The sequence below is a fragment of the Melospiza melodia genome, chromosome 1 (genome assembly GCF_035770615.1).
Source record: "Melospiza melodia melodia isolate bMelMel2 chromosome 1, bMelMel2.pri, whole genome shotgun sequence".
In the NCBI taxonomy this organism is placed as follows: domain Eukaryota; kingdom Metazoa; phylum Chordata; class Aves; order Passeriformes; family Passerellidae; genus Melospiza; species Melospiza melodia.
The window spans coordinates 173,671,470-173,698,366 of record NC_086194.1 but is presented as its reverse complement, the minus strand read 5'-3'; the positions used below and the strand labels follow the sequence as shown (position 1 = coordinate 173,698,366).

The 26,897-nt window shown below is 53.1% G+C and overlaps 1 protein-coding gene across 1 annotated transcript; it reads right to left on the bottom strand.

Annotated features, from left to right (window-relative positions):
- Positions 1–302: 302 nt before the first annotated feature.
- Positions 303–26,754, bottom strand: LOC134417724 (leucine-rich repeat-containing protein 14-like). The gene is made up of 8 exons (XM_063155334.1): positions 26,684–26,754; positions 22,893–23,122; positions 22,535–22,620; positions 21,081–21,216; positions 20,848–20,941; positions 15,296–15,733; positions 10,692–11,330; positions 303–891 (listed from the first exon to the last, which is right to left on the bottom strand). Exons 1-8 carry the CDS (start codon positions 26,752–26,754, stop codon positions 318–320), a joined length of 2,268 nt encoding a protein of 755 aa, XP_063011404.1. The 3' UTR covers positions 303–317.
- Positions 26,755–26,897: the final 143 nt, after the last annotated feature.

Here is a 26,897-nt window from a genome sequence, read left to right as displayed (position 1 = left end):
TGAGAGGAAAAAAAACGGGATGAGGTGGAAAATACTGGGATGGGAGGAAAACTATCGGGATGAGGGGAAAACTATCGGGATGGGGTGAAAAAAAAATCTCAAACCGTGGCAGAAAAACTACAAAATCGGGGAAAAACTTGGGATAGGGAGGAAAAACATCGGGACGAGCTGGAAAAATACTGAGAACGGGTGGAAAAGCACCGAAAAAAAGGGGAAAAAAAAAAAACTGGAACGAGGCGGAAAAACGCCCGGAATTTCGGAAAAGGACCCGGCGCCGCTTTTCCGTCGCGGAGGCTCCGAGCTTGTTTTTTTGGGAATCACAAAGAGAAGTAGTCCAGCGTGCCGTGGCCGTAGGGGTTGTAAGTCCAGACGAGGTCGGTGCGGCCGGAATTGGCCAGCAGCTGGGAGATCTCCGCCGTGGCCGCCGCCAAGCGCTCGCCGTCCATGGGCTCCTCGTAGATGCGCCGGGAGCCCGGCACGCGGCGCGGCGGCTCCGGCTTGTAGCAATCCACGGGGAAGGGGTAGACCACCAGGCGGAGGTCGGGCAGCTCCAGGGTCTTGCGGAGCAGCTCCTTGAGCGCGGCCGTGGACAGGGAGTTGCCGTAGAGTCCCAGGAAGCGCAGGCGGGAGCAGCGGCGCAGCGTCGGCAGCAGCGCGTCCAGGTGGGGGTCGGCCATGCGGCATTCCATGAGGTCCAGGTGCAGCAGCGAGGCCGAGGTCTCCTCCAGCAGCAGCCGCAGCGGCTCCAGGAGGCCCTGGGAGAAGTCGTGGCCGCTCAGGTCCAGGCGCTTGAGGGCCGGCGCGTGGAAGCTCTGGGAGAGGAAGGCGAGGTCGGCGGGGACGAGGGAGCAGAAGGCCAATTCCAGGCTCTCCAACGGGGCCTGGAGGTCGCTGCGGGGAGGGAAAAGGGACAGGTCAGGATCGGGTGGGATTGGTGGGGAAATGTGGGGAATGAGAGCTGGGATTGCATCCGTGGGATCATGGGATTGTGGGATGGGTGAGGCTGGGAAAGAGCTCCGAGAACATTGAGTTTGACTTTTGAAAATCCTGGGATTTTGGAATGATGGGATCATGGAGTTATGGAATGCCAGAGGTTGGGAAAGATCTCCAAGAACATCAAGTTCGAGCTCTGGATATCCTGGGACTTTGGAGTTATGGGGTCATGGAATCAAGGAATTACTCAGGGCAGGAAAGGTCTCCAAGACCATCAAGGTCAAGGATTGGAATCATGGAATTATCAGATCATGGGGTCATGGAATTTTGGAATGGCTGAGGTTGAGAAAGAGCTCCAAGAACATCGAGTTTGACCTCTGAAAATCCTGGGATTTTTGAGTTATGGGATCCTGGAGTTATGAAATGATGGAGTTTGGGAAGGTCTCCAAGACCATCAAGTTCAAGGTTTCAAAATCATGGAGTTATGGAATGGCTGAGGTTGGGAAAGGTCGCCGAGAATCAAGTTTGACCTCTGAAATCCTGGGATTTGGGAGTTCTGGGGTCATGGAGTTATGGGATTACTCAGGTCATGAATGGTCTCCAAGAACATCAAAGTCAAGGATTGAGAATCATGGAGTGGTGGGATCGCAGAGCCGTGGGATTGTGGGATGGCAGAGGTTGGGAAAGAGCTCCAAGAACATCACGTCTGACCTCTGAAAATCCTGGGACTTTGGAGTTATGGGATCATGGAATCGTGGAATTACTCAGGGCAGGAAAGGTCACCAAGACCATCAAGGTCAAGGTATGAGAATCATGGAATTATGGGATCATGGGTTCATGGAATTGTGGAATTAAATAATGAAATTTTGGCGTGGCTGAGGTTGGGAAAGAGCTCCCAGAACGTCAACTCTGACCCCTGAAAATACTGGAATTTCGGAATTATGGAGTTATGGAATGGCTGAGGTTGGGGAAGGTCTCCAAGACCATCAAGCTCCAGGTTTGAGATTCATGGAATTATGGGATCACACAGCCATGGAATTGTGGAATGGCTGAACTTGAGAAAGGGCTCCGAGAACGTAAAGTTTGACTTCTGAAAATCCTGGGATTTTGGAATGATGGGATCGTGGAGTTATGGAATGGCTGAGGTTGGGAAAGATCTCCAGGAACATCAAGGTCAAAGTCGGAGAATCATGGAATGATGGGATCGTGGGGTCATGGAATTGTGGAATCAAATAATGGAATTATGGAATGGCTCAGGTTGGGAAAGTCTCCAACACCATCAGGTTTGACATCTGAGGATGGTGGGACCATGGAGTTATGGAATGGCTGAGGGTGGGGAAAAGCTCCAGGACCATCAAGTTCAAGCTTTGAAATTCATGGAATGATGGAATCTGTCATCATGGAGTTCTGGGATGTGGGATATTGGATGATAATCCATGGACTTGTGGAATGCGGGACCATGGAAGGCTGGGATGGAACCCAGAGCTCTGGAGCCATGGAGAGACTCTTTGGGAGAGGAAGGCGAGGTCGGCGGGGACGAGGGAGCAGAAGGCCAATTCCAAGCTCTCCAACGGGGCCTGGAGGTCGCTGCGGGGAGGGAAAAGGGAGAGGTCAGGATCGGGTGGGAACATGTGGGGAAAGAGCTCCAAGAACATCGAGTTTGAGCTCTGAAAATCCTGGGATTTTGGAATGATGGGATCATGGAGTTATGGAATGGCTGACGTTGGGAAGGTCTCCAAGAGCATCAAGTTCAAGGTTTGAGAATCATGGAACTCTGGGGATCACAGGATCATGGAATTGTGGAATGTTTGAAGTTGAGAAAGAGCTCCAAGAACATTGAGTTTGACCTCTGAAAATCCTGAGATTTTGAAATGATGGGATCATCATGGAGTTATGGAATGGCTGAGGTTGGGAAAGGTCTCCAAGGACATCGAGTTTGACCTCTGAAAATCCTGGGACTTCGGAGTTATGGGGTCATGGAATCGCGGAATTACTCAGGGCAGGAAAGGTCACCAAGAACATCAAGCTCCAGGTTTGAGAATCATGGAATTATGGGATCATGGAGCCATGGAATTGTGGAATGGCTGAGGTTGGGAAAGAGCTCCAAGAACATCGAGTTCAACCTCTGAAAATCCTGGGATTTTGGAATGATGGGATGTTGGGATTGTTAGATGGGTGAGGTTGGGAAAGAGCTCCAAGAACATCAAGGTCAACGATTGAAAGGCATGGAATTATGGGATCACGGAGTCATGGAATTTTGGAATTAAATCATGGAATTTTGGCGTGGCTGAGGTTGGGAAAGATCTCCAAGAACATCAGGTTTGAGCTCTGAATATCCTGGGATTTTGGAGTTATGGGGTCATGGAGTTATGGAATTTCTCAGGTCAGGAAAGGTCTCCAAGACCGTCAAGATCAAGGTTTGAGAATCATGCAATTATCAGATCATGGGGTCATGGAATTTTGGAATGACTGAGGTTGGGAAAGATCTCCAAGAACATCGAGTTTGAGCTCTGAAAATCCTGGTGTGTTTGGAATGATGGGATTGTGGGATTGTGAGATGGGTGAGTTTGGGAAAGGTCTCCAAGAACATCGAGTTCGACCTCTGAAATCCTGGGATTGTGGAGTTATGGGGTCATGGAGTTATGGAATGGAGTCATGGAGTTATGGAACTCAGGTCAGGAAAGGTCTCCAAGAACATCAAGGTCAAGGTTTCAAACTCATGGAGTTATGGGATCACAGAGCCATGGAATTGTGGAATGGCTGAGGTTGGGAATGAGCTCCAAGAACATCGAGTTTGACTTTTGAAAATCCTGGGACTTCGGAGTTATGGGGTCATGGAATCATGGAATTACTCAGGGCAGGAAAGGTCTCCAAGACCATCAAGGTCAAGGTTTGAGAATCATGGAATTATGGGATCACAGAGCCGTGGGATTGTGGAATGGCTGAACTTGAGAAAGGGCTCCGAGAACGTAAAGTTTGACTCCTGAAAATCCTGGGATTTTGGAATGATGGGATCGTGGAGTTATGGAAGGGCTGAGGTTGGGAAAGATCTCCAGGAACATCAAGGTCAAAGTTGGAGAATCATGGAATGATGGGATCGTGGGGTCATGGAATTGTGGAATCAAACAATGGAATTATGGAATGGCTCAGGTTGGGAAAGTCTCCAACACCATCAGGTTTGACATCTGAGGATGGTGGGACCATGGAGTTGTGGAATGATGGGTCCATGAGATTGTGATCATGGAACGCATGGAACGGCTGAAGTTGGGAAAGGTCTCCAAGACCATCAAACTCCAGGTGTGAGACTCATGGAATAATGGGGTCATGGAGCCACGGAATTGTAGAATTGTGGAATTGTGAGGTCTTGGGATCAGGGATTTTGGAATTTTGAGGTTATTGAATTATGGAATGGCTCAGGTTGGGAAAGTCTCCAGCACCATCAGGTTTGACATCTGAGGATGGTGGGACCATGGAGTTATGGAATGGCTGAGGTTGGGGAAGGTCTCCAAGACCATCAAGTTCAAGGTTTGAGAATCATGGAATTATGGGATCACAGGAACACAGAACTGTGGAATCAGATCCTGGAATTATGGAATGGCTCAGGTTGGGAAAGTCTCCAGCACCATCAGGTTTGACATCTGAGGATGGTGGGACCATGGAGTTATGGAATGGCTGAGGGTGGGGAAAAGCTCCAGGACCATCAAGTTCAAGCTTTGAGAATGATGGAATTATGGGAGCACAGAGCCATGGGATTCGGGAATGACTGAGGTTGGGAAAGAGCTCCAAGAACATCGAGTTTGACCTCTGAGGATCCCGAGATTTGGGAATTATGGGATAATGGAGTTATGGAATGACTCAGGTTGGGAAAGAGCTCCAAGAACATCAAGTTTGACCTCTGAAAATCCTGGGATTTGGGAATTTTGAGGTTATTGAATTATGGAATGGCTCAGGTTGGGAAAGGCCTCCAAGACCATCAGGTTTGACATTTGAGGATGATGGGATCATGGAGTTGTGGATCCATGAGATTGTGGGGCCATGGAGTGGCATGGTCATGGAATCATGGAATTATGGAATGGCTGAAGTTGGAGAAAATCTCCAAGACCATCAAGTTGCACCTTTGAGAATCGTGGAATTATGGAGTCACGGAGCCGGGGAATTGTGGAGTTACGGAGTTTTGGGATCCTGGAGTTAACGGGATTAGGGAATCGTGGGATATTGGGATTCTGGGATCAGGGAGCCATGAAATTACGGGATCATGGAGTTCCGGGCTCATGGAGCCGTTGAAGTTGGAAAAGGCTTCAGGATCATCAAATCCAACCTTTGGGAATCCTGGAATCGCAGAATTACGGGGTCACGTAGTTATGGAATCATGGAGTCATGGACTGGTGGGATCATGGGATCATGGGAACCTGGGATCGTTCAGGTTGGAAAAGATCTCCAAGACCATCAAGCCCAAACCTTGGGAATCGTGGACTAAGGAATGATGGGATCATGGAATTATGGGATGATGGAATCACTGGGTTGTCAACTCTTGGGACAACGGAACCACGGGATTATGGGAACATTGGGATAAAAAGTTCCTGAAATCAATGGATCATTCCGGTTGGAAAAGATGCTCACGGCCATCAAGCCCAAGCTCTGGGAATCTTAGAATTAAGAAATTACGAAATCTTGAATTTGAGGGAAAATGGAGTCATGGACTGGTGGGATAATGGGATCATGGGAACCTGGGATCATTGAGGTTGGAAAAGATCTCCAAGACCATCGAGCAGAAACTTTGGGAATCTTGGAATTGCGAAATTATGGGATCATGAATTTATGTGATAATGGAATTGCTGAGTCATAAACTATTGGGATGAGAGGGTCACAGGATCATGGGAATATTGGGACAATGACATCATGGAATCGTGGGGTCACTAAGATTGGAGAAGACCTCCAAGATTGCCAAGTTCAGCCTTTGAGAATCTTGGAATCACAGAATCCTGGGATCTTGGAATTCTGGGATCATGGAATCACTCAGTCATGAGCTATTGGGATACCAGAATCATGGGAACATGGGAACATTGGGATAATGAAATCATGGAATCAAGGGATCATTGAGATTGGAGAAGACCTCCAAGACCATCGAGCCCAAACCTTGGGAATCGTGGACTGAGGAATGATGGGATCATGAAATTATGGGATGACGGAATCACTGGGTTGTCAACTCTTGGGACAACGGAACCACGGGATTATGGGAACTTTGGGATAAAAAGTTCCTGAAATCAATGGATCATTCCGGGTGGAAAAGATGCTCACGGCCATCAAGCCCAAGCTCTGGGAATCTTAGAATTAAGAAATTACGAAATCTTGAATTTGAGGGAAAATGGAGTCATGGATTATTGGGATAATGGGATCATGGGAACCTGGGATCATTGAGGTTGGGAAAGACCTCCAAGACCATCGAGCCCAAACCTTGGGAATCGTGGACTAAGGAATGATGGGATCATGAAACTATGGGATGATGGAATCTTTGAGTTGTAAACTATTGGGACAACAGGATGACAGAACCATGGCAGCATTGGGATAATAAAATCCTGGAGTCGTGGGATCATCAAGATTGGAGAAGACCTCCAAGACCATCGAGCCCAAACTTTGGCAATCTTGGAATGGCGGAATGATGCGATCATGAATTTATGTGATAATGGAATTGTTGAGTCATAAACTATTGGGATGAGAGGGTCATCATGGGAATATTGGGACAATGACATCATGGAATCATGGGGTCACTAAGGTTGGAGAAGACCTCCAAGATTGCCAAGTTCAGCCTTTGAGAATCTTGGAATCACAGAATCCTGGGAACATGGAATTATGGGATCATGGAATCGCTCAGTCGTGAGCTGTTGGGATAACAGAATCGTGGGAACACGGGAACATTGGGACAATGAAATCATGGAATCAAGGGATCATTGAGGTTGGAGAAGACCTCCAAGACCATCGAGCCCAAACCTTGGGAATCGTGGACTGAGGAATGATGGGATCATGACATTATGGGATGATGGAATCACTGGGTTGTCAACTCTTGGGACAACGGAACCACGGGATTATGGGAACATTGGGATAAAAAGTTCCTGAAATCAATGGATCATTCCGGTTGGAAAAGATGCTCACGGCCATCGAGCCCAAGCTCTGGGAATCTTAGAATTAAGAAATTACGAAATCTTGAATTTAAGGGAAAATGGAGTCATGGATTATTGGGATAATGGGATCATGGGAACCTGGGAGCATTCAGGTTGGAAAAGATCTCCAAGACCATCGAGCCCAAACCTTGGGAATCGTGGACTAAGGAATTATGGGATCAGGGAGTTACGGGGTCATGGAGCCGTTGAAGTTGGAAAAGGCTTCAGGATCATCAAATCCAACCTTTGGGAATTCTGGAATCGCAGAATTGTGGGGTCACGTAGTTATGGAATCATGGAGTCATGGACTGGTGGGATCATGGGATCATGGGAACCTGAGATCATTCAGGTTGGAGAAGATCTCCAAGATTGCCAAGTTCAGCCTTTGAGAATCTTGGAATCACAGAATCCTGGGATCTTGGAATTCTGGGATCATGGAATAACTCAGTCATGAACTATTGGGATACCAGAATCGTGGGAACACGGGAACATTGGGACAATGAAATCATGGAATCAAGGGATCATTGAGATTGGAGAAGACCTCCAAGACCATCGAGCCCAAACCTTGGGAATCGTGGACTGAGGAATGATGGGATCATGAAATTATGGGATGATGGAATCACTGGGTTGTCAACTCTTGGGACAACGGAACCACGGGATTATGGGAACATTGGGATAAAAAGTTCCTGAAATCAATGGATCATTCCGGGTGGAAAAGATGCTCAAGACCATCAAGCCCAAGCTCTGGGAATCTTAGAATTAAGAAATTACGAAATCTTGAATTTGAGGGAAAATGGAGTCATGGACTGTTGGGATAATGGGATCATGGGAACCTGGGATCATTAAAGTTGGGAAAGATCTCCAAGACCATCGAGCCCAAACTTTGGCAATCTTGGAATTGCGGAATGATGCGATCACGAATTTATGCGATAATGGAATTGTTGAGTCATAAACTATTGGGATGAGAGGGTCATCATGGGAATATTGGGACAATGACATCATGGAATCGTGGGGTCACTAAGGTTGGAGAAGACCTCCAAGATTGCCAAGTTCAGCCATTGAGAATCTTGGAATCACAGAATCCTGGGAACATGGAATCACTGAGTCATGAATTATTGGGATAACGGAATCATGGGAACATGGGAATATTGGGATAATGAAATCATGGAATCAAGGGATCATTGAGGTTGGAGAAGACCTCCAAGACCATCCAGCCCAACCTCTGGGAATCCTGGACTGGCGGAATTATGAGATTGTGAATTTATGTGAGAATGGAATTGTTGAGTCATAAAATATTGGGATAAGGGAATCATGGGAACAATGGGATAATGAAATCCTGGAGTCATGGAGTCACTAAGATTGGAGAAGACCTCCAAGATTGCCAAGTTCAGCCTTTGGGAATCCTGGGATCTTGGAATTCTGGGAACGTGGAATCACTGAGTCAAGAGCTATTGGGATAATGGGATCATGGGAACTTGGGATCATTGAGGTTGGAAAAGATCTCCAAGACCATCGAGCCCAAACCTTGGGAATTGTGGACTGAGGAATGATGGGATCATGAAATTATGGGATGACGGAATCACTGGGTTGTCAACTCTTGGGACAACGGAACCACGGGATTATGGGAACATTGGGATAAAAAGTTCCTGAAATCAATGGATCATTCCAGGTGGAAAAGATGCTCAAGGCCATCAAGCCCAAGCTCTGGGAATCTTAGAATTAAGAAATTACGAAATCTTGAATTTAAGGGAAAATGGAGTCATGGACTGTTGGGATAATGGGATCATGGGAACCTGGGACCGTTCAGGTTGGAAAAGATCTTCAAGACCATCGAGCAGAAACTTTGGGAATCTTGGAATTGCGGAATTATGCAATCATGAATTTATGTGATAACGGAATTGTTGAGTCATAAACTATTGGGATGAGAGGGTCACAGGACCATGGGAATATTGGGACAATGACATCATGGAATCATGGGGTCACTAAGGTTGGAGAAGACCTCCAAGATTGCCAAGTTCAGCCTTTGAGAATCCTGGAATCTTGGAATTCTGGGATCATGGAATCACTGAGTCATGAATTATTGGCATAATGGAATCATGGGAACATGGGAATGCTGGGATAATGAAATCATGGAATCAAGGGATCATCAAGATTGGAGAAGACCTCCAAGAACATCGAGACCAAACTTGGGGAATCCTGGAACCAGGGAATTCTGGGATCTTGGAATGATGGGACAATGGAATCACTGAGTCACGAACTATCGGGGTAACGGAATCATGGGAACATCGGGATAATGAAATCCTGGATCCACGGGATCACTGAGGGTGGGAAAAACATCCAAGAGCATTGAGCCTGACCTGTGAGACTCCTGGAATGATGGGACCGTGGAATTATGGGATAATGGAATAACTGAGTCAGGAACTATTGGGATAACAGAACCGTGGGATCTTGTGAATGTTGGGATAATAAAATCCTGGAATTATGGGGCGAAGATTGGAAAAGACTTCTAAGATCGTCAAGTTCAGCCTTTGAGAATCCTGGGATCATGGAGTTCTGGGATCATGGAATCACTGAGTCATGAATTATTGGGATAACGGAATCATGGGAACATGGTAATGCTGGGACAATGAAATAATCGAATCAAGGGATCATCAAGATTGGAGAAGACCTCCAAGACCACCAAGACCAACCTTTGGGAATCCTGGAACCAGGGAATTCTGGGATCTTGGAATGATGGGACAATGGAATCACTGAGTCACGAACTACTGAGACAATGGAATCATGGAATCACGGGAACAAAGAGATCATGAGTTGCTGGAATCAAGGGATCATTGAGATTGGAGAAGACCTCCAAGACCATCGAGCCCAACCTCTGGGAATCCTGGAATGGCGGAATTATGAGATCGTGAATTTATGTGATAACGGAATTGTTGAGTCATAGGATATTGGGCTGATGGGACCATGGGAATATTGGGATAATGAAATCATGGAATCATGGAGTCACTAAGATTGGAGACGACCTCCAAGATTATCGAGACCAACCTCTGGGAATCTTGGAATCGTGGAATTATGGGATCGTGAATTTATGGGATAATGGAAGCCTTGAGTCATAAAATATTGGGATTATGGGTTCGTGGGAATATTGGGATAATGAAATCATAGAATCAGGGAGTCACTAAGATTGGAGAAGACCTCCAAGATTATCGAGACCAACCTTTTGTAATGGTGGAATTATGGGATCGTGAATTTATGGGATAATGGAAGCCTTGAGTCATAAAATATTGGGATTATGGGTTCGTGGGAATATTGGGAGAATGAAACCCTGGAATTATGGGATCACTTAAGCTGGAAAAAATCTCCAAGATCATCGAGTTCAGCATTGGAGAATCCTGGAATCACTGAATGTTGGGATCACGGAACGACGGGACAACGGAGTCACCGAGTCACGAACTATCGGGATAACGGAACCGCGGGAACATCGGGACAATGAAATCCGGGAACCACGGGATCACCGAGGGTGGCAAAGACCCCCAAGCCCCCCAAGCCTTGGGGGGAAGAGCGGGAAGGGCCCGGCCGGGCCCCGCCGCGCGAGGAGCTCACCAGAGGATCTGGCGCAGGTTCCCGGAGAGCCGGGAGGATCCCAGGTTGAGCTCGCGCAGGCTGGGCAGCATTCCCAGCTGCCCGGCCAGGCACCGGATGCCGATGGCCGACTCGGGCGTGGGGCGCCGCACGTCCACGTTGCTGTACTGCAGCTTGAGGCTGCGCAGCTCCGGGAAGCGCGAGAGGTGCGGCAGGATCACCGAGAGCCCGGTCAATCCCAAATTCCGGAAGCGCAGATCCACCCTCCGCACGCAGGAGGGGTCGAGAGTTTCCAGCAGGCTGACGATTCCGGCCAGGGAGAGCTTCTCCGCTTGGAACTCGCGGCACTTGAGGCGCAGCGGGCCGGCGGATCCGGTCTGGAGCGCGTCGCGCAGGATCCCGTAGGACGTCCCGTTGACGAACAGGTCGGCGTGGACGTCGACGCCCGGGGGCTGCGGAGCGGCCGCGGCCGTGGCGGCGCCGGAGCGGCCTTTGTGCCGCTTGGATCCGCGCCGCTGGAATTCCCGCTGGTGCTTGGACACCTCCACGCAAGCCTTGGCCAAAGCCACCGTGCCCGACCAGACGCTCATCCCGTCCGGAGCGCGGCCGGCCGGGTCGTCCGGAACTCCCGTCACGTCCAGCACGCGTAGGCGGCACCCGCTGGGAAAAAAAACGGGAACAAAAGGTCAAAACGGGGAAGAAACCATCAGAAACGGGAAAGAAACCATGAAAAATGGGAGGAAACCATCAAAAATGGGAACCATCAAGAACGAGAGGAAACCCTCAAAAATGGGAGGAAACCATAAAAAATGGGAGAAAACCACCAAAAAATGAGAGCAACCATTAAGGATGGGAAGGAACCATCAAAAACAGGAGGAACCATCAAAAATGGGATGGAACCGTCAAGGAAGGAACCATCCAAAGTGGCAAGAAACCATCAAAAATGGGAGGAAACCATAAATGGGAAGGAACCATCAAAAATGGGAAGAAACCATCAAAACCAAGGAGGAACCCTCAAAAACAGCAAGGAACCATCAAAAACGGGATGGAACCATCAAAAATGGGAAGGAACCATGAGAAACAAGAAGGAAACCATCCAAACCAAGAAGGTACCACCAAAAATGGGAAGAGAACATCAAACATGGGAATAAACCATCGAACACACGAAGGAAACCATCCAAACCAAGAAGGCACCACCAAAAATGGGAAGGGAACATCAAACATGGGAATAAACCATCGAACACACGAAGGAAACCATCGCAACCAAGCAGGAACCACCAAAAGCGACGGAGGAACCTCAGGAACGGAGGTGGTGCCCCCATCCCGACGCTGCCCAGAACCCACCTGGCGTCGTGGCCGGGCTCCTCCAGCTGCCGCCGCAGCTGCGCCACCACGGAAAAAACCATCAAAAGCAGGAATTCATCAACAGGGATGGAACCATCAAAAATGGGAGGAAACCATAAAAAATGGGAAGAAACCACCAAAAATTGAAAGAAACCATTAAGGATGGGAAGGAACCATCAAAAACAGGAGGAACCATCAAAAAAACGGGATGGAACCGTCAAGGAAGGAACCATCTAAAGTGACAAAAATGGGAGGAAACCATAATAAATGGGAAGGAACCATCAAAAATGGGTGGAAACCATCAAAATCAAGAAGGAACCCTCAAAAACAGCAAGGAACCATCAAAAACGGGATGGAACCGTCAAGGAAGGAACCATCCAAAGTGGCAAGAAACCATCAAAAATGGGAGGAAACCATAAATGGGAAGGAACCATCAAAAATGGGAAGAAACCATGAAAAACAAAAAGAAGCCATTAAAAATGGGAGGAATCCATCAAAAACAAGAAGGAAACCATCCAAACCAACAAGGTACCACCAAAAATGGGAAGGGAACGTCAAACATGGGAATAAACCATCAAACACAAGAAGGAAACCATCCAAACCAACAAGGCACCACCAAAAACGGGATGGAACCATCAAACATGGGAATAAACCATCGAACACAAGAAGAAACCATCGCAACCAAGCAGGAACCACCAAAAGCGACGGAGGAACCTCAGGAACGGAGGTGGTGCCCCCATCCCGACGCTGCCCAGAACCCACCTGGCGTCGTGGCCGGGCTCCTCCAGCTGCCGCCGCAGCTGCGCCACCACGGAAAAAACCATCAAAGCAGGAATTCATCAACAGGGATGGAACCATCAAAAATGGGAGGGAACCATCAAAAACGGGAACCGTCAAGAACGAGAGGAAACCCTCAAAAATGGGAGGAAATCATAAAAAAATGGGAAGAAACCACCAAAAATTGAAAGAAACCATTAAGGATGGGAAGGAACCATCAAAAACAGGAACCATCAAAAACGGGATGGAACCGTCAAGGAAGGAACCATCCAAAGTGGCAAGAAACTATCAAAAATGGGAGGAAACCATAAATAGGAAGGAACCATCAAAACTGGGAAGAAACCATGAAAAACAAAAAGGAAACCATCCAAACCAAGAAGGTACCACCAAAAATGGGAAGGCAACATCAAACCTTCAAACACAAGAAGGAAACCATCACAACCAAGCAGGAACCACCAAAAGCGACGGAGGAACCTCAGGAACGGAGGTGGTGCCCCCATCCCGACGCTGCCCAGAACCCACCTGGCGTCGTGGCCGGGCTCCTCCAGCTGCCGCCGCAGCTGCGCCACCACGGAAAAAACCATCAAAAGCAGGAATTCATCAACAGGGATGGAACCATCAAAAATGGGAGGAAACCATAAGAAATGGGAAGAAACCACCAAAAATTGAAAGAAACCATTAAGGGTGTGAAGGAACCATCAAAAACAGGAACCATCAAAAAAACGGGATGGAACCGTCAAGGAAGGAACCATCTAAAGTGGCAAGGAACCATCAAAAATGAGAGGAAACCAAAAACGAGAAGGAACCATCAAAAATGGGAAGCAACCATCAAAACCAAGAAGGAACCCTCAAAACCAGAAAGGAACCATCAAAAACGGGATGGAACCATCAAAAATGGGAAGGAACCATGAAAAGCAAGAAGGAAACCATCCAAACCAAGAAGGCACCACCAAAAACGGGAAGGGAACATCAAACATGGGAATAAACCATCGAACACAAGAAGGAAACCATCGCAACCAAGCAGGAACCACCAAAAATGGGAAGGGAACATCAAACATGGGAATAAACCATCGAACACACGAAGGAAACCATCGCAACCAAGCAGGAACCACCAAAAGCGACGGAGGAACCTCAGGAACGGAGGTGGTGCCCCCATCCCGACGCTGCCCAGAACCCACCTGGCGTCGTGGCCGGGCTCCTCCAGCTGCCGCCGCAGCTGCGCCACCACGGAAAAAACCATCAAAAGCAGGAATTCATCAACAGGGATGGAACCATCAAAAATGGGAGGGAACCATCAAAAACGGGAACCGTCAAGAACAAGAGGAAACCCTCAAAAATGGGAGGAAACCGTAAAAAATGGGGAGAAACCACCAAAAATTGAAAGAAACCATTAAGGATGGGAAGGAACCATCAAAAACAGGAAGCATCAAAAAAACGGGATGGAACCGTCAAGGAAGGAACCATCTGAAGTGACAAAAATGGGAGGAAACCATAAATGGGAAGGAACCATCAAAAATGGGAAAAAACCATCAAAACCAAGGAGGAACCCTCAAAACCAGAAAGGAACCATCAAAAACGGGATGGAACCGTCAAGGAAGGAACCATCTAAAGTGGCAAGAAACCATCAAAAATGGGAGGAAACCATAAATGGGAAGGAACCATCAAAACTGGGAAGAAACCATGAAAAACAAGAAGGAAACCATCCAAACCAAGAAGGTACCACCAAAAATGGGAAGGGAACATCAAACATGGGAATAAACCATCAAACACAAGAAGAAACCATCGCAACCAAGCAGGAACCACCAAAAGCGACGGAGGAACCTCAGGAACGGAGGTGGTGCCCCCATCCCGACGCTGCCCAGAACCCACCTGGCGTCGTGGCCGGGCTCCTCCAGCTGCCGCCGCAGCTGCGCCACCACGGAAAAAACCATCAAAAGCAGGAATTCATCAACAGGGATGGAACCATCAAAAATGGGAGGAAACCATAAGAAATGGGAAGAAACCACCAAAAATTGAAAGAAACCATTAAGGATGTGAAGGAACCATCAAAAACAGGAACCATCAAAAAAACGGGATGGAACCGTCAAGGAAGGAACCATCTAAAGTGACAAAAATGGGAGGAAACCATAAATGGGAAGGAACCATCAAAAATGGGTGGAAACCATCAAAATCAAGAAGGAACCCTCAAAAACAGCAAGGAACCATCAAAAACGGGATGGAACCGTCAAGGAAGGAACCATCCAAAGTGGCAAGAAACCATCAAAAATGGGAGGAAACCATAAATGGGAAGGAACCATCAAAACTGGGAAGAAACCATGAAAAACAAGAAGGAAACCATCCAAACCAACAAGGTACCACCAAAAACGGGAAGGGAACATCAAACATGGGAATAAACCATCAAACACAAGAAGAAACCATCACAACCAAGCAGGAACCACCAAAAGCGACGTAGGAACCTCAGGAACGGAGGTGGTGCCCCCATCCCGACGCTGCCCAGAACCCACCTGGCGTCGTGGCCGGGCTCCTCCAGCTGCCGCCGCAGCTGCGCCACCACGGCCAGGATGACGGCCTGGACGCAGAGCTTGCAGGGATGGTCCCGCAGCAGCTCCCGGCGCCCCACCAGCCGCTGGAAGTTGAGCACCGGGAACGGCCACGCGGCCACCAGGTCCCGCAGCACCAGGGGCCGCCCGTCCAGGAACGCCGCCTGGAAGAGGATGGGGTAGAGGTGGGCGGGCATGGCGGGCAGCAGCACGGGCAGCGGGTGCTGCGCCACCATGCGGCGGGCGCAGAGGAAGAGCAGCGAGTCCGAGTAGCCCGGCGGGAGCTGGCGCTTGGGGACGCACGGCGGGATCTGGGTGGAGCGGCTGCGCGACGGAGCCATGGCGGCGCTTCCGGGTGGGAGAAGGTTCCGGAATGCCGGGGGGTTGTCCCGACGGCGGAAGCTGTGGGAGAAATGAGGTGGTGAGGGGAACATTCCGGAATTCCGGGGTTTCCCGCCACCAGAAGCTGTGGGAGAATGTTCCGGAATTCCGGGGGTTGTCCCCAGTGGAAGCTATTGGAGAATTGGGGTGGGGGCAGAACGTTCCAGAATACCAGGGAATTGCCGCCGACGGAAGCTGTGGGAGAAATGGGGCAGTGAGGAGAAATGGGGCAGTGAGGAGAACGTTCTGGAATTCCGGGGTTTCCCGCCACCAGAAGCTGTGGGAGAAATGGGGTGGGTGAGGAGGACGTTCCGGAATTCCGGGGAATTGCCGCCAATGGAAGCTGTGGGAGAAACGAGGTGGTGAGGAGAAGGTTCCGGAATTCTGGGGGTTGTCCCCACTGGAAGATGTGGGAGAATGTTCCGGAATTCTGGGGGTTGTCCCGACGGCGGAAGCTGTGGGAGAAATGAGGCGGTGAGGAGAAGGTTCTGGAATTCCGGGGGTTGTCCCCACTGGAAGATGTGGGAGAAGGTTCCGGAATTCCGGGTGTTGTCCCCACTGGAAGATGTGGGAGAAATGGGGTGGTGAGGAGAAGGTTTCGGAATTCCGGGGGTTTCTCCTGCTGCTGGAAGATGTGGGAGAACGTTCTGGAATTTTGGGGAATTCCCGTTGTCGGAAGCTGTGGGAGAAATGGGGTGGTGGGAGAATGTTCCGGAATTCCGGGGTTGTCTCCACCCGTGGAAGCTGTGGGAGAGATGAGGTGAGGAGGAGAAGGTTCCGGAATTCCGGGGGTTGTTCTGGAAGATGTGGGAGAAATGGGGTGAGGAGAAGGTTCCGGAATTCCGGGGGTTGTCCCCACTGGAAGATATGGTAGAATGTTCCGGAATTCCGGGGGTTGTTCTGGAAGCTGTGGGAGAAATGGGGTGGAGGGAGAACGTTCTGGAATTCCGGGGTTGTCTCCACCAGTGGAAGGTGTTGGGGAAATGAGGTGGTGAGGAGAACGTTCCAGAATTCCGAGGGTTGGCCCCACTGGAAGCTGTGGGAGAAATGCGGTGGTGAGGAGAAGGTTCTGGAATTCCGGGGGTTGTCCCCACTGGAAGCTATTGGAGAATTGGGGTGGGGGCAGAACGTTCCGGAATTCCAGGGAATTGCCGCCGACGGAAGCTGTGGGAGAAATGAGGTGGTGAGGAGAATGTTCTGGAATTCCAGGGTTTCCCGCCATCGGAAGCTGTGGGAGAAATGAGGCGGGGGGAGAACGTTCTGGAATTCCGGGGGTTGTCCCCACTGGAAAATGTGGGAGAATGTTCTGGAATTCCGGGGTTGTCCCACCATCGGATGCTGTGGGAGAAATGGGGTGGAGGGAGAACATTCCGGAATTCCGGGGAATTCCTGCTGCTGGAAGCTGTGGGAGAAATGGGGTGGTGAGGAGAATGTTCTGGAATTCCAGGGAATTGCCGCCAACGGAAGCTGTGGGAGAAATGAGGCGGTGAGGAGAAGGTTCCGGAATTCCGGGGGTTGTCCCCACTGGAAAATGTGGGAGAACATTCTGGAATTCCGGGGTTTCCTGCCATTGGAAGCTGTGGGAGAAATGGGGTGGTGAGGAGAACGTTCTGGAATTCCGGGGGTTGTCCCCGCTAATGGAAGCTGTGGGAGAACGTTCCGGAATTCCGGGGGTTTCTCCTGCTGCCGGAAGGTGTGGGAGAAATGGGGTGGGGGCAGAACGTTCTGGAATTCTGGAATTCCGGGGGTTGTCCCCACTGGAAAATGTGGGAGAACATTCTGGAATTCCAGGGTTGTCCCGCCATTGGAAGCTGTGGGAGAAATGAGGTGGTGAGGAGAAGGTTCCGGAATTCCGGGAGTTGTCCCCACTGGAAGATGTGGGAGAACGTTCCGGAATTCCGGGGATTGTTCTGGAAGCTGTGGGGGAAATGGGGTGGTGGGAGAACGTTCCGGAATTCCGGGGAATTCCTGCTGCTGGAAGCTGTGGGAGAAATGGGGCGGTGAGGAGAACGTTCTGGAATTCCGGGGGTTGTCCCGCTGCCGGAAGTTGTGGGAGAACGTTCCGGAATTCCGGGGAGTTGCTGCCGTCGGAAGCTGTGGGTGGGAAATGGGGGTGGGGGGGAGGGTGAGTGAGGGGAGGGGTCCTAAAAATGGGGGGTGCAGTGTGACCCCAGGGATCCCCCAAACCGGCCCGGGGACCCCAAACCAGCCCAGGGACCCCAAACCAATCCAGGGATCCCCCAAACCAGTCCAGGGCAACCCTAAACCAGTCCAGGGACCCCAAACCAGTCCAGGGATCCCCAAACCAGTCCAGGGACCCCAAACCAGTCCAGGGATCCCCAAACCAGTCCAGGGACCCCAAACCAGTTCAGGGATCCCCCAAACCAGTTCAGGGATCCCCCAAACCAGTTCAGGGATCCCCCACACCAGTCCAGGGATCCCCTAAACCAGTCCAGGGATCCCCCAAACCTGTCTGGGGACCCCAAAATTGGCTCAGGGATCCCAAACCAGTCCAGAAACGAAACCCCAAACCAGTCCAGGGACCCCAAAACCAGTCCAGGGACCCCAAAACCAGTTCAGGGACCCCCAAAACCCATCCGGGGACACCAAACCCAGTGCAGGGATCCCCCAAAACCAGTCCAGGGACCCCAAAATCGGTTTGGGGAACCCTAAACCAGTTCAGGGATCCCCCAAAACTGCCCGGGGACCCCAAAACTGGTTTGGGGAACCCTAAACCAATCCAGGGATCTCCCAAACCCGTCCAGGGACCCCACAAACCCAGCCCAGTGACCCCAAAACCATTCCAGGGATCCTCCAAACCTGTCTGGGGACCCCAAAATCGGTCCAGGGATCCCAAAACCAGTTTGGGGAACCCTAAACCAGTCCAGAAACCCCTAAACCAATCCAGGGACCTTAAAATCAGTTTGGGGACCCCAAAATTAGCCCAGAGACCCCTAAACCTGTCCAGGGACCCCAAACCCGTCCAGGGATCCCCAATTCCAGCCCAGGGACCCCCAAACCAGTTCAGGGACCCCTAAACCAGTGCAGACACACCCCAAAACCAGTTCAAGGACCCCAAACCCATCCAGAAACCCCAAAACCAGGCCAGGGACCCCAAACCCAGTCTGGAGACCCCAACACCAGTTTGGGGACCCCAAAACCAGTCCAGGGACCCCTAAACCAGTTCAGGGATCCTAAAACCAGTCCAGAAACGCCTCATCTCGTCCAACGACCCTAAACCAGTGCAGAGATGCCCCAAACCTGCCCGGGGACCCCAAAACCAGTCCAGGGACCCCACAAACCACTCCAGGGACCCCAAAACCAGTCCAGGGACCCCCAAAACCTGTCTGGGGACCCCAAACCAGTCCAGGGATCCCCTAAACCAGCCCAGTGACCCCAAAACCATTCCAGGGATCCCCCAAACCTGTCTGGGGACCCCAAAATCGGTCCAGGGATCCCAAAACCAGTTTGGGGAACCCTAGACCAGTCCAGAGACCCCAAAACCGGTCCAGGGACCCCAAACCAGTCCAGAAACCCCTAAACCAGTTTGGGGACCCCAAAACCAGTCCAGGGATCCCCCAAACCTGTCTGGGGACCCCAAAATCGGCCCAGGGATCCCAAACCAGTCCAGAAACTAAACCCCAAACCAGTTCAGGGACCCCAAACCAGTCCAAAGACCCCAAAACCAGTTCAGGGACCCCCAAAACCCATCCGGGGACACCAAACCCAGTGCAGGGATCCCCCAAAACCAGTCCAGGGACCCCAAAATCGGTTTGGGGAACCCTAAACCAGTTCAGGATCCCCCAAAACTGCCCGGGGACCCCCAAAACTGGTTTGGGGAACCCTAAACCAATCCAGGGATCTCCCAAACCAGTTCAGGGACCCCAAACCAGTCCAGGGACCTTAAAATCACTTTGGGGACCCCAAAACGAGCCCAGGGACCCCTAAACCTGTCCAGGGACCCCAAACCCGTCCAGGGATCCCCAAAACCAGTCCAGGGGACCCCAAAATCGATTCAGGGACCCCAAACCAGTCCAGGGACCCCAAACCAGTCCAGAGATGCCCTAAACCAATCCAGGGACCCCAAACTGGTTTGGGGACCCCTAAACCACTTGAGGGACCCCAAAACCAGCCCAGAGACCCCAAAACCAGTCCAGGGACCCCAAAACCAGTCCAGGGACCCCTAAACCCATCCGGGGACACCAAACCCAGTCCAGGGATCCCAAAACTGGTTTGGGGAACCCGAAACCTGCCCAGGGACCCCAAAACCGGTCCAGGGACACCCAAACTGGTCCCGGGACCCCCAAACCAGTCCAGGGATTCCCAAAACCAATTTGGGGACCCCAAAACCAGTCCAGGGACCCCAAACCAATCCAGGGACCTCTAAACCTGTCCAGGGACCCCAAAACCAATCCAGGGACCCCCAAACCAATCCAGGAACCCCAAAACCAGTCCGGGATCGCCTAAACCACTGCAGGGACCCCCAAACAACTTGACGGACCCCAAAACCAGTCCAGGAACCCCCAAACCAATCCAGGGACCCCAAAACCAATCCAGGAACCCCAAGACCAGTCCAGGATCGCCTAAACCACTGCAGGGACCCCCAAACCACTGCAGGGACCCCCAAACCACTCGACGGACCCCAAAACCACTCGACGGACCCCAAAACAAGTTTGGGGACCCCCAAACCACTCCAGAGACCCTCCAAGCCAGTCCAGGGATCCCCCAAACCCCTCCAGGACCCCCCCAAATGAACCCCGGGACCCCCAAACCCAGCCCAGAGACCCCAAACCCCGCCCCCCCCCCCCACAACCCACCCCAGCCATCCCCTAAATCCACCCCGAGGAACCCCCAAACCCACCCCGCCCCTCCCTTGGGGACCCCCCCCCCCAAAAAATCCCCTCAGGGACCCCTCCCGGCATCCCCAATGCAGCCCGTCCCACCCACAGGCTCCTTCCCATCCTCCCCCAGCCAGCCCGGGACCCCTCCCCAACCGCCCTGAGCCCCCCCAGGGGGCGCCCCCAGACCCCCCAAACCCCCTGAGGGTCCCCCCGGTGTGCGGAGCCCCCCCCGGGACCCCCCGGACCCCCAAAGCCGCCCCGGCGCCCCCCCCCAACATGGCGTCCCCCACTCACCGCCTGCCCGCGGCCCCCGCCCGCCCCGGCCGCGACGGGAGCTCCGCCTGCGGGGCTGCGCGCTGCGCCCGCCAATCAGCGAGCGGGAGCCACCCTAAGGGCGGAACATCAGAATTTTATTGGCTATTCTAGCTGTCTGTCAAAATTCACCGTAGCGTCTCATTGGTTGGTGGTGCGTAGGCGGGCGAATCGGGGTGCTCTGATGCTTATTGGTTTGCGTTGCTGTCAATCACTAGTCTCTGCTTTCCTATTGGCTAGCGCGCTGTTGGAGCGGGAGGTTCGCTCTGAGGTGGCGGCTCCGCGTTCCCTCCCGAGCTCCGCTCGACCCCCGGTCCCGATCCCGGTTCCAGTCAGCGAGCGGGATCCACCCTAAGGGCGGAACATCGCAATTTTATTGGCCATTCTAGCTGTCTGTTAAACTTCATCGTAGTAGGGTCTCAGTGGTTGGAGGTGTGTGGGCGGGCGCTTCGCGATACTCTGGTGTTTATTGGCTTGCGTTGCTGTCAATCACTAGTCTCTGCTTTCCTATTGGCTAGCGCGCGGTTGGAGCGGGAGGTTCGCTCTGAGGCGGCGGCTCCGGGTTCCCTCCCGAGCTCCGGTCGATCCCCGGTCCCGATCCCGGTCCCGATCCCGGTTCCAATCAACTGAGCGGGATCCACCCTAAGGGCGGAACATCACAATTTTATTGGCTATTCTAGCTGTCTGTCAAAATTCACCGTGGCGTCTCATTGGTTGGTGGTGCGTAGGCGGGCGAATCGGGGTGCTCTGATGTTTATTGGTTCGCGTTGCTGTCAATCACTAGTGTCTGCTTTCCTATTGGCTGGCGCGCTGTTGGAGCGGGAGGTTCACTCTGAGGCGGCGGCTCCGCGTTCCCTCCCGAGCTCCGCTCGATCCCCGGTCCCAGTCAGCGAGCGGGATCCACCCTAAGGGCGGAACATCACAATTTTATTGGCTATCCTAGCTGTCTGTTAAACTTCATCGTAGTAGGTCTCATTGGTTGGTGGTGTGTGAGCGGGCGCTTCGCGGTAATCTGGTGTTTATTGGCTTGCTTTGCTGTCAATCATGAATCTCTGCATTCCTATTGGCTATCTCGAGGTCGGAGAGGGAGGTTCGCTCTGAGGCGGCGGCTCCGGGGTCCCTCCCGAGCTCCGCTCGATCCCCGGTCCCGACCCCAGTCCCGATCCCGGTTCCAATCAGCAAGCGGGATCCACACTAAGGGCGGAACATCACAATTTTATTGGTTATTCTAGCTGTCTGTCAAAGTTTATCGTGTCGTCTAATTGGTTGGTGGTGTGTGGGCGGGCGAATCGGGGTGCTCTGATGCTTATTGGTTTGCGTTGCTGTCAATCATGAGTCTCTGCATTCCTATTGGCTATCTCGAGGTCGGAGCGGGAGGTTCACTCTGAGGCGGCGGCTCCGGGTTCCCTCCCGAGCTCCGCTCGATCCCCGGTGCCGACCCCAGTCCCGATCCCGGTTCCAATCAACGAGCGGGATCCACCCTAAGGGCGGAACATCACAATTTTATTGGCTGTTCTAGCTGTCTGTCAAAATTCACCGTGGCGTCTCATTGGTTGGTGGTGTGTAGGCGGGCGAATCGGGTACTCTGATGTTTATTGGTTTGCGTTGCTGTCAATCACTAGTCTCTGCCTTCCTATTGGCTAGCGCGCTGTTGGAGCGGGAGGTTCACTCTGAGGCGGCGGCTCCGGGGTCCCTCCCGAGCTCCGCTCGATTCCCGGTCCCGATCCCGGTTCCAGTCAGCGAGCGGGATCCACCCTAAGGGCGGAACATCGCAATTTTATTGGCTATTCTAGCTGTCTGTTAAACTTCATCGTAGTAGAGTTTCATTGGTTCGTGGTGTGTGGGCGGGCGTACTCTGGTGTTTAAGGGCGGAACATCACAATTTTATTGGTTATTCTAGCTGTCTGTCAAAGTTTATCATGCCGTCTAATTGGTTGGTGGTGTGTGGGCGGGCGAATCGGGGTGCTCTGATGTTTATTGGTTTGCGTTGCTGTCAATCACTAGTCTCTGCTTTCCTATTGGCTAACGCGCGGTCGGAGCGGGAGGTTCGCTCTGAGGCGGCCTCGCGTTCCCCCCCCGAGCTCCCCGGTCCCGATCCCGGTCCCGGTCCCGATCCCGGTTCCAATCCCGATCCCGCGGCCACCGGGAGCTGAGGGCGCTGCCGAAGCGCTGGAACCGGAATCCCTGCGGGAACAGCGGCGCAAACCCAGCCCGGTCCTGCTGAGGGCCCGCGCGGGAAATCGTGAGGGGAAAATTCCTGAGGGGAACCCCGGAATTGCTGTGGGGGCAGGGCTGGCTTAGGGGTCCTTGGGGTGGTTTTGGGGTTCTCTGTGATGATTTTGGGGGTCCCGGGGAAGTTTCTGGGCTGGTTTTGGGGCGCTGGGCAGGGGGAAGTTTCTTGGGGTGATTTTGGGGCGCTCTGCGATGGTTTTGGGGTTCCCAGGGAATTTTCTGGGGTGGTTTTGGGGCGCTGAGCAAGGAGAGGCTGCCTGGCTGGTTTGGGGGTCCCTGAGGTGGGTTTTGGGGGTCCCTGGAGTGATTTTGGGGGTCCCGGGGAAATTTTTGGGATCATTTTGGGGCGCTGGGCAGGGCGAGGCTCCCTGGCTGGTTTGGGGGTCCCTGTGGGGTTTGGGGGGTCCCTGTGGGGTTTTGGGGTCCTGGGCTGGTTTGGGGTCCCTGGGCTCATTTTGGGGTTCCCAGGGAATTTTCTGGGGTGGTTTTGGGGCGCTGGGCAGGCGAGACTCCCTGGCTGGTTTGGGGTCCCTGAGGTGGTTTTGGGGTCCCTGGGCTGGTTTGGGGGACCCTGGGTTGGTTTTGGGGCGCTCTGCGATGATTTTGGGATCCCGGGGAAGTTTCTGGGCTGGTTTTGGGGCGCTGGGCAGGGGGAAGTTCCTTGGGTGATTTTGGGGCGCTCTGCGATGGTTTTGGGTTCCCAGGGAATTTTCTGGGCTGGTTTTGGGGCGCTGAGCAAGGAGAGGCTGCCTGGGCTGGTTTGGGGTCCCTGAAGTGGTTTTGGGGGTCCCTGGAGTGGTTTTGGGGGTCCCGGGGAAATTTTTGGGATCATTTTGGGGCGCTGGGCAGGGGGAGGCTCCCTGGGCTTGGTTTGGGGTCCCTGGGCTGATTTTGGGGTTCCCAGGGAATTTTCTGGGCTGGTTTTGGGGTGCTGGCAGGGCGAGACTCCCTGGGCTGGTTTGGGGGTCCCTCAGGTGCTTTTGGGGTCCCTGGGCTGGTTTGGGGGACCCTGGGTTGGTTTTGGGGCGCTTTGTGATGGTTTTGGGGGTCCCGGGGAATTTTCTGGGGTGGTTTTGGGGCGCTGGGCAGGGCGAGACTCCCTGGGCTGGTTTGGGGGTCCCTGTGGGGTTTTGGGGTCCTGGGCTGGTTTGGGGGACCCTGGGTTGGTTTTGGGGCGCTTTGTGATGATTTTGGGGGTCCCGGGGAATTTTCTGGGTGGTTTTGGGGCGCTGGGCAGGGGGAAGTTCCTTGGGGTGATTTTGGGGCGCTCTGCGATGGTTATTTGGGGATCCCAGGGAATTTTGGGGTGCTGGTGAAGGGAGAGCTCCCTGGGCTGGTTTGGGGGTCCCTGCGGGGTTTTGGGGTTCTCTGTGATGATTTGGGGATCCCGAGAAGTTTCTGGGCTGGTTTTGGGGCGCTGGGCAGGGGGAGGGTCCTTGGGGTGGTTTTGGGGCGCTCTGCGATGATTTTGGGGATCCCGGGGAATTTTGGGGTGCTGGTGAAGGGAGAGGCTCCCTGGGCTGGTTTTGAGGTTCCTGTGGAGTTTTGGGGTTCTCTGTGGTGATTTTGGGGATCCCGAGAAAGTTTCTGGGCTGGTTTTGGGGCGCTGGGCAGGGGGAGGGTCCTTGGGGTGATTTTGGGGCGCTCTGCGATGGTTTTGGGGATCCCAGGGAATTTTGGGGTGCTGGTGAAGGGAGAGACTCCCTGGGCTGGTTTGGGGGTCCCTGTGGGGTTTTGGGGTCCCTGGGCTGGTTTGGGGGACCCTGGGTTGGTTTTTGGGGCGCTTTGTGATGATTTTGGGGGTCCGGGGAATTTTCTGGGGTGGTTTTGGGGCGCTGGGCAGGGGGAGACTCCCTGGGCTGGTTTGGGGTCCCTGAGGTGGTTTTGGGGTCCCTGGGCTGGGTTAGGGGTCCTTGGGGTGGTTTTGGGGTTCTCTGTGATGATTTTGGGGGTCCCGGGGAAGTTTCTGGGCTGGTTTTGGGGCGCTGAGCAAGGAGAGGCTGCCTGGGCTGGTTTGGGGGTCCCTGAGGTGGTTTTGGGGTCCCTGGAGTGGTTTTGGGGGTCCCGGGGAAATTTTTGGGATCATTTTGGGGCGCTGGGCAGGGGGAGGCTCCCTGGGCTGGTTTGGGGGTCCCTGGGCTCATTTTGGGGTTCCCAGGGAATTTTCTGGGGTGGTTTTGGGGCGCTGGGCAGGGCGAGACTCCCTGGGCTGGTTTGGGGGTCCTGAGGTGGTTTTGGGGTCCCTGGGCTGGGTTAGGGGTCCTTGGGGTGGTTTTGGGCGCTCTGCGATGATTTTGGGGATCCCGGGGAATTTTGGGGTGCTGGTGAAGGGAGAGACTCCCTGGGCTGGTTTGGGGGTCCCTGCGGAGTTTTGGGGCGCTCTGCGATGATTTTGGGGGTCCCGGGAAGTTTCTGGGGTGGTTTTGGGGCGCTGGGCAGGGGGAAGTTCCTTGGGCTGGTTTTGGGGCGCTCTGCGATGGTTTTGGGGTTCCCAGGGAATTTTCTGGGGTGGTTTTGGGGCGCTGAGCAAGGAGAGGCTCCTGGGCTGGTTTGGGGGTCCTGAAGTGGTTTTGGGGGTCCCTGGGGTGGTTTTGGGGGTCCCGGGGAAATTTTTGGGAATCATTTGGGGCGCTGGGCAGGGGGAGGCTCCCTGGGCTGGTTTGGGGGTCCCTGGGCTCATTTTGGGGTTCCCAGGGAATTTTCTGGGGTGGTTTTGGGGCGCTGGGCAGGGCGAGACTCCCTGGGCTGGTCTGGGGGTCCCTGTGGGGTTTTGGGGTCCCTGGGCTGGTCTGGGGGTCCCTGTGGGGTTAGGGGTCCTTGGGGTGGTTTTGGGGGCTCTGCGATGATTTTGGGGATCCCGGGGAATTTTGGGGTGCTGGTGAAGGGAGAGACTCCCTGGGCTGGTTTGGGGGTCCCTGTGGGGTTTTGGGGTTCTCTGTGATGATTTTGGGGGTCCCGAGAAAGTTTCTGGGCTGGTTTTGGGGCGCTGGGCAGGGGAAGTTCCTTGGGCTGGTTTTGGGGCGCTCTGCGATGATTTTGGGGATCCCGAGAAAGTTTCTGAGGTGGTTTTGGGGCGCTGGCAGGGGGAGACTCCCTGGGCTGGTTGGGGGTTCTTGAGGTGGTTTTGGGGTCCCTGGAGTGATTTTGGGGGTCCCGGGAAATTTTTGGGATCATTTTGGGGCGCTGGCAGGGGGAGGCTCCCTGGGCTGGTTTGGGGTCCCTGAGGTGGTTTGGGGGTCCCTGGGGTGGTTTTGGGGGTCCCGGGGAAATTTTTGGGATCATTTTGGGCGCTGAGCAAGGAGAGACTCCCTGGGCTGGTTTGGGGTCCCTGGGCTCATTTTGGGGTTCCCAGGGAATTTTCTGGGGTGGTTTTGGGGCGCTGAGCAGGGCGAGACTCCCTGGGCTGGTTTGGGGGTCCCCGCGGGGTTTTGGGGCGCTTTGGGATGATTTTGGGGTTCCCAGGGAATTTTTTGGGGTGGTTTGGGGTTCCCTGTGGCGTTTCTGGGGTGTCCCTGCAATAGGAGTCGCCTGTTAGGGCTTTCCCCTATAAAATCCCCTATAAATCCCCCGCTCCGATCCAGCTCACAAAAACACCCGCGGCTTCTTTGTCGCGATGTCCCCGCCCTGTCGCGACAGCGGCGACCGGAAGTGCGCCATGGGGGACCGGAATGCGGGGAGCACCTTTGAGGTTGGTGCGGCAATAAAAACGTTCCGGGTGGAACCAACAGCAGGGGGAGGACATTTTGGGGACAAACAAAATCCCAAATTCCCAAATCTCATCCCGAATTCCCAAATCTCAT

What these genes read in the sequence shown, in the direction of transcription:
- LOC134417724 (XM_063155334.1), bottom strand. Translation starts at nt 26,754, where the DNA reads ATGGCGCACTTCCGGTCGCCGCTGTCGCGACAGGGCGGGGACATCGCG. An exon ending in ACCTCCCGCTCCGACCGCGC is followed by an intron (nt 22,621 to 22,892) that starts GTTAGCCAATAG and finishes TTCCGCCCTTAG; the next exon opens with GGTGGATCCCGCTCGCTGAC. An exon ending in GAGCCCGGCCACGACGCCAG is followed by an intron (nt 11,331 to 15,295) that starts GTGGGTTCTGGG and finishes TTTTTTTCCCAG; the next exon opens with CGGGTGCCGCCTACGCGTGC.